Consider the following 14,232-nt stretch of genomic DNA (forward strand, 5'->3'; position numbering starts at 1 on the left):
CTGGATGCCGGCCATTGTGATGTGGCCCGGCCCAGCCATCCAGGGACGTGATTTCCTGAATGATGGGCACAACTGTTCTCTCCCCCAGCAAGGGAGAGAAGTACCGCGTTGCAGCACTGTCCAGGCCCAGAGGAGGCTCCTGAGAGCAGACCCAGCAGGTAGAAACACTTACAGAAGTCACGTGCGTGCAGAGCAGGGATACATTGCATCCTTGGGCTCCATCGGCCGAGAGCAGGGCTAGTGACCGGGAGAGCCCACACCGCAGCGAGGGGCTGTCTCCTTCCGTCTTTTACACCCGACCAGGCCGGGAAGCCCAGAGCCGCCAAGGTGGTCACAGGCCAGCCTGGGGTGACCCCTGCTCCTCGGGGGGCCAGGTTTGCCCCCTGTTCAGCTCTGCTGCGTGGGGCTGCAGGACTCGCTGCCCGGGCTCAGCCTTCCATCTGTTGCTGGAGAGGGAGGGTGGCCGGCTGACCCCCGGTGCTACTGCACCCACTGCCCCCACCCCCCACCCCCAGGCTGAGCTGCTCAGGACTCCGGAATCTCTGATCCCTCACCCCCACCCCACAGTGACTGAAGAATGGAGGGGAGCGGGGAGAGGAAGCCCCAACATTGTTGCAAGCACTGGCTGTGGAGTCTCTGGGTTTGAATCTTGCTCTGATGACCTTGGGCATGTGCCTGGGCTAGACTCCCAGAGGTGGAGATGACCCCGACTCTGACCTCTGCCTCCCCCCCGCCGACTCTGCCAGAGACATCGGGCACTGCCCAACGCCCAGTTCTCTTGCACCCTTTGCTTCTGATCCTTCCAGTGCAATGCTTTACCCTCTCACTGACTCGCATCCCGCTGGAGGCAGACTGTAGTTAGAACACAGAGGCCCCTCCCCGCACCCCACAGGACCTGGCCGTGGCTGGGCTCCACTGGTCCAGAGGCGGCCACCGCCTGCAGAGCCCCGCCCCTCGGAGCCAGCAGCCTTGTGTGGAGGGATCCACGCCAGAACCCCAGTCCTGGCCCTGACGCTTCACTTCTTTGAACCTGTTTCCTCCTCTCCAAAATGAGGATGGTCCTGTCGGCTTCCTGGAGCTTGAGGGCTGACAGATCAGGGTGAAATGCTTGGGCCGGGCTCCTGGTGCTGTTATGAGAGCTGAGGGCCCCCCTTCCTCCAGCTGGGTCTTGGGAGCAAAAAGAGATGCCAGACAGAGAGGGATGAAGCTTTATTTAGGAAGAGCTTGGGAGGGAAGGTGGGCCATGGGGTCACACCCTGTGGCCTCTGGAGGCCAAGGACATTAGAAGCCCATGACTATGGGCATCTGAGCCACCTCAGAGTCGCCCGCGGTGGGCGCGGGGGTGGCCTCAGAGTCGCCCGCGGTGGGCGCGGGGGTGGCCTCAGAGTCGCCCACGGTGGGCGCGGGGGTGGCCTCAGAGTGGCCCGCGGTGGGCGCGGGGGTGGCCCCCTCGCCGGTCACCGTGGGCAGTGCCTGGTAGGTCACGGTCCAGTACTGCAGGTAATCGGCCCTTAGGTGCTGCTTCATGGAGCTGCCATCCATCTTCTTGTTGATTTCCAGGTAGTTGCCACTTTCCAGGGTGTAGGGATCCCAGTGCGTGGGCACAGGCGAGTGGCCCATGTTAGGGTCCCTGCAGAGTGAGAAAAAAGGCTGGGTAGCTGGCTGGGGCCCAGGGGCTCACGGCAGGCTGGAGACCCAGGTCCCTGGCCCGGCTCTGCCCCGGCTCTCCTGGGCAGTTCTCCACCCTTTGCCCCGTAAGCACTTCCCTGTCTCCTGGGCACTGGCTGGGCACGTGCGCATCCTGAGGCCCAGCCAGGAGCTCTGAGCCTTACACAGACGGGGGTACCGAGGCTCAGGGAGGTTAAGTGTAAGTGAGGGAACAGGGACTGGACCCCAGCCCTGCAGGGCAAGGTGGCAGGAGGCCACCCTCACCACTGCCTTACCCAGTTCTGGCAAAGTTGGTCCAGTAGGCGATCATGGCCTTGGAGACGGTCCTGTCTTGGGGCCGGTAGCCCAGCGGGGTGGCAAAGGGCTTCCCGAAGACGTACTGGAGGTCGTCTGCATGATCAGCCCCCATCCAGCGGGGGTAGGTGGGCATCCGAGACGGTTGGGAGAATAGGTAGCTGTAGGTCTTGGCGCTCCTGAGGAGGGCAGTGGAGACCACCCACGTTGGCAGGGTGTTCACCTGGGGCCGCCCGCCCCGGGAGATGGGGCCCCAGGGGAAGGCCATGGGGGGAGCAGGGAGGGGTCTGGGGAATTCCCACAAGACTCAGAAGGGGAATTCCCTGGTGGTGCAGTGCTTACGACGCAGCGCTTACACTGCCGAGGGCTCGGGTTCAATCCCTGATCGGGGGACTAAGATCCCGCAAGCCACGTGGTATGGACAAAATAAATAAATAGATAGATAAATAAATCTAAAGTATTTTTTTAAAAAAGGCTCAGGAAGGATCTGGATCATTACATCTGGGGGAAGGAAAGCTGTGGCCAAATGTATGACTTCATGGGTTCTACAATTTCAATTGTATTTATTCTTCGCCTCCACCAAACATAGGGAGGCGTCTTCCTTTCATAATTCAGTATCAAGAAAGATTGTTTTTGTGACTTCCGTGGCGATCCAGTGGTTAAGACTCCACGCTTCCACTGCAGGGAGCACGGGTTCAGTCCCTGGTCAGGGAACTAAGATCCCGCGTGCTGCACGGCACAGCCAAAAAAAAAAAAAAACAGATTCTTTTTCTCTGCAAGTGAATTTGTGTTCTTGATTTGATTGGACAAGGTAGTATATGCCCTCAGATGTCTCCCTTTTTGCTTTGACTGATAGGAACCTCAGAGCTAAATTTATTGCAAAGCTTTCATCCCAGACTTCTAGGTGTAATTTTATCTTTCTGCTTTTTAAGCATTCCTAACTTGTTTTTTTATTTTCACCGGCTATTATTATGTGGAGGTTTTTAATGTGGCCACAGGCTTATTTTGAAAGTTGGCAAATTCGAAACCCACAGCAGAGAACATCATTCAGTGTTGCCCTCCTTCTACACAGCATGAGGGATGGAAGGCAGACTCAAGGACTTTCCGATGGGGAGAGCTATGGGGTGTGGGAGAGCGTGCAGGGCTGCACTGGGCAGAGGCTCACAGGAGGGTTTTGTAAAGCCCTCAAGGCTGGCAGGGGAAGAGGGGTCCTCTCAAGCCCCGTCAGGCCTGGTAGATGGTGCAGGCACAGGCGGGGACTGAGCATGCCCTTCCCAGGCCTCTCGGACACCTGGGAGCCACCCACCTGCCAGACCTCGCTGGCAAGGTGCGTGATCCCAGGTGGGCCAGCCCCGCGCCCCCCTCCTCACTTGGCGTTGGTCTTGTGCTGGGCCACGGCAGTCTCCTTGGGCATCAGGAAGAGGATGTCGGTCTCCAAGTGCACCACGGTCTTCTTCTTGTTCTCCTGGGACGAGTCTTGGGCCCAGGGCTTGGTGTAGAAGTCAAAGGTGGCGTTGGCACCCCTGGGCCCCTTGGTGATGGTGAACCCGCTGACCAGCTTGTAGAAGTCCTCCCTGCAGAGTCCAGGCTGACACTGGATCCTCCACCCCATGCCCACAGGAGGATATCTGCACCCCTATGCCACAGAAGGCCACGGGCGACCCCCCCCCATCCCTGCCACGGTGCTCCCTTCCTCATTCTGTCGATGCCTCCCCCAGCTGCCCCGGGGCACCGTCCCTGTGCCACCACCCCCCTTACTCTGTGATGGCCCGTTTGTCCTTGTTGATGGCCGGCATCTCCACGCTGGCGAAGACGTGGGCGTCCATGTCGTTGGTGCCTGCTATGTAGTCAATGTCCGCAGCGTTGGCGTACAGGTTGATGGGGTCACTGGGGAGGAAGTCTCCGTCGACGACAGGGAGGAAGCCCAGGTAGTTTAGCAGGGGGTCTGGGGGGGAGCGGGGGAGAGCAGCAGGTTTTCACACCTTCCGGTACCCACCTGCCCTGCCCCTCAACCTCCGGGACAGGAGCTGACTCCATCCTGAGGCCGCGGTGGAGATCTGCCTCCTTTGATGGAGACCAGGGCTCCTCGCGACTGACATTCGGGCCCGATCGTTCTGTCGTAGGGGCCGCCCTGCACAGTGCAGGGTGTTCAGCAGCCTTCCTGGCCTTGACCCACTGGACACCAGGTAACACCCTCTCCCCAGCTGCGACCACCAAAAGTGTCTCCAGACTGCCACGTGTTCCCCGGGCACAAAATCGCCCAGGTTGAGAACCACTGGTCCAGGGACCAAGACTGTCCTCTCGCTGCAGCTGATGTCCCTTTCCTGTCCCTCTTTTCTTGCTGGGCCTAAATCAGGGGGGAGGAAGACCTCGAAATCATTGAGGGGACCGATGGAGAAAGAGTGCCCCCTCTCCGTGCTGGGTTCCAGTGTGTTAGCCGGAAATGGCGCGAGACCCCTGAACTGGCCCGGAAAGGACCGTATGGCTGGCTTAGGGCAGAGGGTTGTCCTGCCTTCATTAGGCCTGGCCCGTTTTCCCTCCAGTGCAGCTCAAAAGGAAATAGAGTCGCATTTCTGCAAATCCATGGGTATTGCTACCAGGACACCAAAATCCAGGTGCTCAAGTCTCTTATATAAAATGGTGCAGTGTTTGCATATAACCTACCCACGTTTACCTGCGTACTTTAAATCATTTCTAGATTACTTATAATACTTAATACAATGCAAATGCTATGTAAATAGTTGTAAATGCCATGCACACGTTATGTGAATAGTTGCCAGCGGGAGGCAAACTCAAGTTTTGCTTTTGGGAACTTCCTGGAATTTTTTTTTTAACGTTTTCCATCTTCAGTTGGTTGACTCCCCAGATGCGGAACCCTCAGACATGAAGTTGGTTTGCATTTGGGGCCATGTTTGCTTTGGTTTCATTTTGCCTAGCACTTATGGTTTAATTCACATTAGGTAAAATACAAACGATGGGGTCCCATCATGCTTTGCCTTAGAAGAAGGAGCAAGAGAGAATTCTCACCTACTGGGCTGATGAGACTGACACTCATAGGATTTTGCTGCTGGGGTCGCCCTGACCTTCCTGGGGTACAGAGTAGCAGAGCTGGAAGGGCCAAATGCTACAGCGGGTGTTCAGGAAATGTTGTTGAACGAATGAGTGGAGGAAAGAATGAATGTTCGTCTAGTATAGAGGCTCTTGGTCTGGGGTCCACGAGTCTGCCAAAAATTGTGTACAGATGACTGCACATGTGTGCGTTGTTGGGGGAATGGAGACCAAACATTCTTCAGCTTCTCGAAGGGGTCGTGACCCACCGAAGACAAGAGGAAAGAACGGCCCCTCCTCCCCTTACGGCCGAGGCCACTGAGGCCTGCAAGGGCAGTGGTGGCAGCAGGCTGCCTGGGGACGCCAGCGAGCTGGCGACAGAGCCAGGATCAGACCTGGCGCCCAATGTGGAGCCCCCGTGTCCCCCGCCCAGCAGCCCCTACTCACACTCCATGCCTGCCAGGGGCAGCTTATAGGCCAATGTCAGGGCACGGGGGTCAGTGACCTTCAGACACCGGGCCATCCTGCCAGTATCGTTCAAGGGACAGCCCACCTTCTCTGCGATCTAGGGGTTGGGGAGAGGCGGTGCTCAGGGCAGAGAACACGGGGTCCAGGACAGAGAGTGGAAAGGAGGAAGGCTCCTCCCCCCCCCACAGCTCCTCCTTTTACCTTTTTGGCCCAGAAGAGGGGGTTCTTCTGGATGGCCCAGGGGCACAGTGCCACACCACTCTGGCTGATGGCTCTCTTGATGAGGCCCTTGTTGTAGGGAGAGAGGGTCTGCAATACACAGAGGTCCTGTCACCAACCTCGCCCGCCCCCGACCCCCGTCTCCAGGGCTCGGCCAAGGACACCCCACACGTCAGCTCCACCCCCCCTACTCCCTATCTGCATCACCCCCTCCCACACCTTAGGGGTCCCCAGACCTGCAGAGAGACGCTGGCCCCTCCGGCTGATTCCCCAAAGATGGTGATGTTGTCAGGGTCTCCCCCAAAGGCTGCAATGTTCCTCTTCACCCAAGCGATGGCCATGTGCTGGTCCCGAAGGCCATAGTTACCTGGGGACAGGGCAAGGGCCTTCAGCGGGGACCCTCGGCCCAGACCGGGGTGCTAGGGGCCTGGCCCACACAAGGTGCGCTGTCCGTGTGGGTGGGATGAGCACGTCCCTGACTGTGCGGAGACCCTCTGGAGCCCCAGGATGTTACGTCCTGCAGCGTCCCCAGGAGGCTGGCGGGCTGGGAGCTGTGGGAGCGGGTCCCAGGCTCGGGAAGGGGCGCGGAGGGCCAGGGCCGCTCAGCTGTCTCCCGCTGGGCCACACTCCCTCTCGTCTGTCCTGGGGCTTCCGCGTCCCGAGTCACTGCCTCGGTGTCCCAGCCCCTGTCTCTTTCACTTGCCTCCCTGCCCCTCCCCGCGGCGCTCTCTGGGTCTGGCTGGCAACCTCTTCTCTTTGGTTACAGCTGTGTCTCACGGTCCAGCTCCAGCTCCCTCACTCTGCAGATAGGATTCTGGGCCTTTCTAGGGGGATGTCGGGAGTTGTTTCAGAGCAAGGGTTGCTGAGGGGCGTCCCCGCTGGGCTCAGAGCTTAGGGGCTGGGCACGCTCACTCCCACACCCAGTGCCCCGGTGCCCGGCGGACCTGGCAGGTTGGAGTCTCCCGTGCTGAGGAAGCCCAGGGGGCCGACGCGGTAGTTGAAACTGACCACGATGACGTTGCCCCGAGTGGCGATCTCCTCCCCGTCGTACAGGTAGTTGCTGAGAAAGTTGGCCCCTTGGCTGGACCCCATGAGGAAGCCACCTCCGTAGATCCAGACCATGACGGGCAGGTTCCGGGAGACTGAGGGGGGGGGAGCAGGCCCGGGGATCCCAGATGAGCCCCCTCCCCGCTCTGTGCTGATGTCAGGGAAGTTCAGCTCTGAAGCCCCCAGACACAACCCAGGGGCAGGGACCGGGCCTCTGGCTACTTGGGGGCTTCCTGCAGGGCGAGGGGAGCTGGAGGGTGTGTGGGGAGAGCAGACCTTCCTTCCTGCCCTGGGGGACCCAGATGTTGAGGTAGAGGCAGTCCTCTTTCCCGTAGGTGCTGTCCTGGGTGATGGTGGCCTGCAGGCATCGCTTCTTGAAGTCCTTGGCCTTCAGGGTTCCTGGGGACGGCCGGAGGGGTTGGGGTGAGGACGGGCCCACCAGCCACAGGGCCTGCCCCACCCTCACCCACTCCCACCTTGCCAGCCGGGGTGTCGCTGTGGGTTCTCCAGGGGCTTGGGGGCGGCGGCATAGGGGATGCCCTTGAAGATGTCGACATAGTTGCCAAAGAGGCCCAGCTTCTTGTTGACTCCTTCCACGAAGCCGCCCTCCGTGTACACGGCACCCAGCTGGGATGGGAGGCGGGAGATCAGGGGGGCTTGGGCTGGTCAGCCCCTGGGGGTAGGGAGCCCACCCGCAGGCCCCGGGTGCCCAGAGGCTCCCCAGAGACAGCTTCAAGGAGGGGCCCATCTGCACCTGAGACCGAGGCCCCTGCCACCTGCCACCATTGCTTGAGGAGGGGACTCACTCCCCACGCGCCCCCTGGGTGTCCTGCTCCCTGAATCTCAGAGGAGCCTGGTTCAAGCAGTGTGTCCTCAGGAAAGCCTTCCAAGAAGGCCGGGACAGGTGGGGTGGAGGTTTGGATTCTTGCTGTGGCCGCCTGTGCCCTTGAGCCTCAGTTTCCCCTCCTGTAAGATGGGTGACGACAGTATCTCCCTCGTGGCCCGTTTGCTTGTCCAGCTGCCAGCAGTGACAGGTGCACCGCGGACACTGAATGTTTCACGCCCAGCCGTGCGCTCCCTGAGCGGTGGGCCCGTCTTTCTCCTCCGCTCATCTCCCCCAACGGTGTCCCCTCAAGTCCTCACAGCCCCTGTGCTCCAAGCCGGGAAAGAACCCTGCCCCCCAAGGCCGCCGGCACCGCTGCTGCATATCCAGCCCTTGTGCGGAGCCGGCCCCCCGCGGACCAATGTGTCCAGTCCTCACCAGCATCCCGGGGGCTGGTGCCCAGCTACCCATTGTTCCTGGAGGGAACACTGAGGCTTTCCTGTTTGAAGTCACCGCTGGGAAACTGTCTGAACTCAGAGCCGGCCCTTCTCCCCTCCCAGCGCTTCACCCCGTGGCCCAGGGTGAGCACAGGTCCATGCTTCCTGGCTCTCAGCTGCGCTCGGTTCCAGGTGGGCAGGGGCAGGGCAGCCCCACGTCCCAGGCCTGGCGGGATCCCAGCTGCCCTCTGAAGTCTATGCTGAGAGGGGCCCCCTGCCTTGCTGGGTGGGGGTCAGGCGGGCTGGAACTGGAGAGGAAGGGGCTGGAAGCAACACCTGCCGGGTGCCTGGGAGTTGGGCCCAGGCGGCAAGCCCAGGCTGGCCCCTGTCTCTCTCTCTCCCCGCTTCCTGTCCCGGAGGAGCCTCACACACCCCCGGCCTCGAGGCATTTTTCCTGATCAGCCTCCCTGGCTGCTGGGAGAGGGCACGGGCCAGGTCAGCGCCTGGCGGGGAGCAGCTCAGAAGTGGCTCTGTGTGACTGAGATCAGCCTGAGGGCCCCGGGGAGGGGCAGGGCATGGGGACCCTGGCCATCCATCGAGGCCGGTGGGGAGGGGCGTCGCTGGCTCTGGAGCAACATGGAGGGAACCAGGGCCCCCTCAGCACCTAGAAAAGATCTCCCCCTGAAGGAGAGCGACCTTCTCTCGGGGGCAGACGGCGCCCAGAACGAGGCAGCAGGGGTTCGAACCTCGGGACGGCAGAGGGTGGAAAGAGCAGGGCCTGAGAGAGCAGCTTGAAGGGTGGCGGGACCCGCATGGTGCGCTCTGCGAGTGGCTGTTCGCTCCGCCCTGGAAGTGTTTCCCCGCCCTGTGTCCCTCACGCTGCAGGAGGGCAGTGAGGGAGCTCAGACGGTATGGCCGCCCCAGGAGGGTTGGCTGGGCCTCCTGACTCTCACTGGGGAGGGGAGCTGTAGCAAGCAGGCGGGTGGGGGACCGGGAGATGGAGGTTACACTTCAAGCCAGACTCCAGGGTTGGACTAGCCCAGGTTCCAGGCTCCTGCTCAGCCCCTGTGGCTGTGTGATGTTGGGCAAACCCCTTGTCTGCTCTGGGCCCCTGTCTCCCCTTCCGGAAAAGAGGGACAACGTTGACATCTCTAGAGGGGGGAAGGAGCCAGAGGGGTATTGTGGGTCAGGTTGCCGACTCAGCAAATAAAAGTTCAGGCTGCCCAGTTACACTTGAATTTCAGATAAATAATGATTTTTTTAGTGTATGTCCCAAATATTGGGTGGGACATACACCAAAAATGACTCGTGGTTTATGTGAAATTCACGTTGAATTGGGCACCCAGTATTTTATGTGGCAGCCTGAGTCATCCTGCGAAGGGCGAAACACGACGTGCAGAGTAAGCGCCCGGGAAAGGCTGATGTCGGGTTCTCTTTCTCAGTCTGGCTCTTTCTGCCAGTGACTCTGCCTGTCTTCCCTCGGCTGGGCCCTGTCCCCAGTTTCCATGTCTGGCTCAGCGGAGGAGAGAGGGACCCCGTCCCCTGGCCCGACCCCTCTGCTGGGCTCTCGCCTACCTTCGCCGCACTCGCTACAGCCAGCCAGCAGGCGAGGCCCAAGACCACCGGCTCCCAGCGCCCCATGGTGTGTGGCTGCCTCTCTGTGGCCCTCGCTCTGGGCCTGCGGTATTTATGGGCCTGGAGCCAGCCCAGAGCTGCCTGAGGGGGACCCTTTCCCCCGCCTCCTACCGTTACCCTTTCCTCCAGGCTGGCCGAACGCCAGGTGGTGTAGCTGGGGTCAGGAGGCACCTGCTGTTTCCAGCCGGGGTCGGGCTGGGCCAAGGTCACGTGCAAACACGCATATATACGCAAACACACACACACACACACACACACACGTGGGGACAGTCCATCTTTCCCAGGGTCAGCTGCTGCCCTGTGACCTGGTCCCCACAGTGCACCTGTGCAGGTTACTGCCTACCTGGGAACAGAGGCAGATGGCACGGGTGCAGGGGGTGTGGGGAGGGCTGGGGCTTGGCTGGGTGCTAAGTGCGCTGCATTCTGGCGCCTCGACAAGGGCTTGCTTTCGCTCCTGGGGAAATGGGCATGCTGCGTCCCCCTGCCGTGCCTGCAGCTCAGCAGTGGGCGCTGATAGGCGACTGGGTGCGTGATTTCTGGGATAGAAAGGGCCACGGGCTACTGGGCAGCGGCTGGCTGTGCGGTTCGAGGTGGGGTGGGGACCTGAGCATCATGAGGTGGTCCCGCCCTCCAAGTGTGGGGGCTTCTCGCTGTCAGCAGCACAGTCCTGGGAGGGCAGGACGAGAGATCCAGCCCAGCCTTGAGGGCTTCCCGGGGAAAAGGAAGGGCCGGGCTTTCTGGCCACAGGGAACCTGCAAATACACAGCTGTCCATCTGTCTGTCTGCCTGTCCGCCTACCATTTCCTGTGCCCAGATTTTTTGTGACGCAGAGTGAATGGAGAGAGGCTGGAGAAAGGTGGGGAGGGGTGGGCGGCTGCAGGTGGGAGGGAGTCAGGACACTGGGAAGAAGAGGCCATGCAGGCTGGGCTGGCGAGTGTGGGGCCGGGGTGCAAAGGTGTTGAGGGGTGCTGCCAGTGACAAGGAAAGGCACTTGTCGACTCACACCTTTGCCCTGCTCCTGCAGTTCTAAGAATCTGTTCTAGAGGAGCTAATTCCAAATAGGGGGGAGGGGAACATGCCAGGACGTTCCGTGCAGTGTTATTTATAGTAGCCGAGGAGGAAAGGAAGGGGGCAGGAGAGGGAAGGGGGCCTGCAGCTCACTAATGGGGGTGGCTGCCTCTTCATTTAATAGCGAGGGCCTCACGTGGTCCTGCACAGAGTAGGTGATCGATAGACACAGGACGAGCATGCCCAGAAGTGCCTGGGAGAATCTAACACTGTCTGTCCAGTAAAAAAATCCGCCCCGGCTTCCTGGCTGGGTCTGTCCACTGTGTTCATTGCTTGACCCTGTGTTAGAGACCAACCTCTCAGCTGAAAGCTTTGGCCACTGGCTGAGGTCTGACAGAGAGCCTCTCCTTGACCAAACTACTCAGGCTCCCCGACCTCTTCTTCAACTCTGCATCGTCCAGTTTTAGCAAGACTCTCGCTAAATTGCTTTAACCGGAATGCCCCACCCTCCATATCTGCCCCGCCTTGATCTCTGATTGGGGTCCCCATCCTCTGCCGTCCCCCTCACCGATGATCGCTGACCGCCCTGGTCTGTCTTCAGCAAGAATCCTGTTAGGTCAGTCTCTCCGGAAGCCCCCTCTCCCCTGGTGTTTCCTCTTTTTTTTTTTTTTTTTTTTTTTGCGGTACGCGGACCTCTCACTGTTGTGGCCTCTCCCATTGCGGAGCACAGGCTCCGGACGCGCAGGCTCAGCGGCCACGGCTCATGGGCCCAGCCGCTCCGCGGCACGTGGGATCCTCCCGGACCGGGGCACGAACCCGTGTCCCCTGCATCGGCAGGTGGACTCTCAACCACTGCGCCACCAGGGAAGCCCTGGTGTTTCCTCTTAGTAAGTTTCCATCCACAGACTCTCTCTCACCCTTTGTTTGGCTAGGAAACCCCACTTGCCCAGGCTGTATTTGGACTTGAGCTCAGATCTATATGGAAGTCTCTCTTTCCCTATTGCAATAATCCTGAATAAAATCTGTTTTGGGGGATTACCTGGCGGTCCAGTAGTTAAGACTCCACGCTTCCACTGCAGGGGGCCTGGCTTCCATCCTTGGTTAGGGAACTAAGACCCCACAAGCCATGCGGCGCGGCCAAAAAAAAAAGTCTTCTTACTGCTTTAACAACTGTCCAGCTGTGTGTGTGTGTGTGTGTGTGTGTGTGTGTGTGTGTGTGTGTGTGTGTGTGTGTTTAATCATTTTTACCGGAGTGTAGTCTGGTTTTTCTTTGACAGATCTCCCAAGAGCCCTGGGACTCTAACCTGGAAGAGGGGCTGGCCTGCGTGCCTGGGCCACCTCGGTCCCCCTGCTGTGGATTGTGTGGGATTTGCTGTGCATGGCCTCGGCTGTAGCTCTTTCCTCTCTCAGGCAATCTTCTGACTCCTTGGTTCTCACAAAAGAAAACTGGGAAAATCAGACAAAACTTGGAGCAGTGTGGTTGTTACCTTATGGTAATTTGGTGGAGAAAACTTAATCCAAATGTCTGAACTGGGAGTTTTGAATCCTGGTCCATGGACCTGTTAGGAAGTTTAAGGACAGGCCATGGGAGCCTGGATGGCCCTGAAACTTGATGCACATATTTGTGAGGAAGTATATTTTCCTTCAGAAAGACTCCATGGTTATCACTGTATGCTCGGAGCATCTGTGACCTTCCAAAGAGTCTAGGTTGGAAGTATCAAAAGTTCTGAATTGGTATAACTGACAAAGTAGAAAACTGACGAAATTGATTTAATGGCACAAATACTTTTTAAAAATGTTTTTCTGGGCTGGAGCACATTCTGTAAGGGCAAATGCACCTGTGTTAACATTTGCAGACGTTGTAAATCAGACAGACACAGGTCCAACCCTGACACTGCCACTCGATAGCTGTGGGATCTGGACACGTGTCTTTACCTCTCTTAACTTCCCCACTGATACCTTTGCTCAGGGAACGATGTCTGAGAGGTTCATAGCACAATAATTATCAGGGTCTACTGTTTACAAGGTGCTCAAAATGAACATTTAAAATTTGTTTTCAGGCAGAGAAATGTCCATTTTAAGTTGTAGGGAACCTAACTATATCAGTAGATGTTGTAGCCACAGAGAAAACAGTTACTTCAAGTGACTTGGAGGCGTGACTGTGTTCATAGCAGCATTTATCCTAAGGAGAAAGCAAGTGCAACACAATCTTAAATGATCTTTGCTGGTCATATTATTTTATCAAAGATTACTTTATATAATTTATCACTTGTTATTTAAATTTGTATATTTGATAATTTATATGATCTATTATAATATTTTCTATTTTGAAAATATATGTATGTTATAGGAGAAAAAGTAATTATGCTAGTGGTGGAAGATTTTCAGCATAGGTGGAAAAAGAAATGAGTAAGATCAGAGAGGGACTTTCCTGGCGGTCCAGTGGTTAAGACGCTGCACTTCCAATGCAAGGGGTGTGGGTTCAATCCCTGGTCGGGGTACTAAGATCCCACATGCTGCGCAGAGAAGTAAAACCTTATAATCTTACATTTTCATTGGGAGATATCTATATGAACTCGTAACTTATTATTATTATTTTTGGGGGGGTAAAAAAGTGTCCATTTCCTAGCTCTGTGTAATTCAAAGCCCTAGAGGTAAAGAAAACCCAGGAGCAACAAGCACCCCCTGGTGCCCAGATTGGGGTGTCTAAACACCATTTCCACACCAAGGAAGGTGGCACCCTGGAGCAACGGCTAGGCTGGATCTAAGACAGGAAATGCAGTGGAGGAGCCTGGGCCATCGCGGTGGCTGGAAGCAAGAAGGCGCGGACCAGAGGGTGCGTCAAACGACACAGGACCCAACCCGGGGCTGCTCTCAGGCCAGACATGAGACAAGTAGGGCACCAAAAAGCAGGACTGCAACTGATCGAAGCAGATCATCACAGAGCTAAAAGCATCCCCCGGTCATCACTGGTCATTGCTGTGGAGCCATAAACGAGGCCAGCGGAGGAGGGCGACAGCACCCGAATCTGCTGCTCAGTCAATGCTCATGTCACTAAAGGGACCCAGCAGGCATCGGTGCCTCCCAACTGGATGGGCGCATTCGAAGCTGAATTGCTGTTGATTTGTTAAGTGTGATGACAGCGTCACTGTGTTTTGAAAACAAAAAGTCCTGATGTGTTAGACACACACTGAAGTATGGGATGGTAACTGGTAAAGCCATATGATGGATAAATAGGGGCTTATTATACAATACTCAGAACTTCTGTGTATATTTGCTATTTTCCGTAATAAAATGCTTTTTAAAAGGGGGTGTGTGTAGGTATTTCGGTTTCTAAGTAGGGAACCCCTGAATACTTTTCAAGAACCTGGGAAGCCCGTCCAATTCGGCACATAGGAGGCAGGTTCTGGGTAAGGTGGGGCTTAGCTGCAGAGGGAGTGTCCCTGCCCCCCGGCATGCCTCTCTCAGCTCTGCACAGGGACCAAGGCGGCTTCCGGGAGAGGGGGGCCAGAACCCAGACCTTCTCCCTCTGAGCTTTGAGGTTAGCAGCATGGTTAAGAAGTGGGACCAGCCGCAGCTAAGATC

The 14,232-nt window shown here is 57.6% G+C and overlaps 2 protein-coding genes across 2 annotated transcripts in view; one reads left to right on the forward strand and one right to left on the reverse strand.

Annotated features, from left to right (window-relative positions):
* The window catches only part of RALGDS (ral guanine nucleotide dissociation stimulator), a 66,922-nt gene extending 52,966 nt beyond the window's left edge, over positions 1 to 13,956 (forward strand). The window contains exon 18 of the mRNA XM_060300237.1: positions 11,925 to 13,956. Coding sequence (XP_060156220.1) covers positions 11,925 to 11,950 — 26 coding nt within the window. The 3' untranslated portion in view covers positions 11,951 to 13,956. The remainder of the gene's footprint in view (positions 1 to 11,924) is intronic.
* Positions 1,282 to 9,645, reverse strand: CEL (carboxyl ester lipase). The gene is made up of 11 exons (XM_030838443.2): positions 9,580 to 9,645; positions 7,221 to 7,371; positions 7,021 to 7,143; positions 6,642 to 6,839; positions 5,934 to 6,064; positions 5,680 to 5,787; positions 5,458 to 5,575; positions 3,721 to 3,907; positions 3,333 to 3,536; positions 1,944 to 2,141; positions 1,282 to 1,630 (listed from the first exon to the last, which is right to left on the reverse strand). Exons 1-11 carry the CDS (start codon positions 9,643 to 9,645, stop codon positions 1,282 to 1,284), a joined length of 1,833 nt encoding a protein of 610 aa, XP_030694303.1.
* Positions 13,957 to 14,232: the final 276 nt, after the last annotated feature.

The sequence above is a fragment of the Globicephala melas genome, chromosome 6, assembly GCF_963455315.2.
Source record: "Globicephala melas chromosome 6, mGloMel1.2, whole genome shotgun sequence".
NCBI classification, from domain to species: Eukaryota; Metazoa; Chordata; class Mammalia; order Artiodactyla; family Delphinidae; genus Globicephala; species Globicephala melas.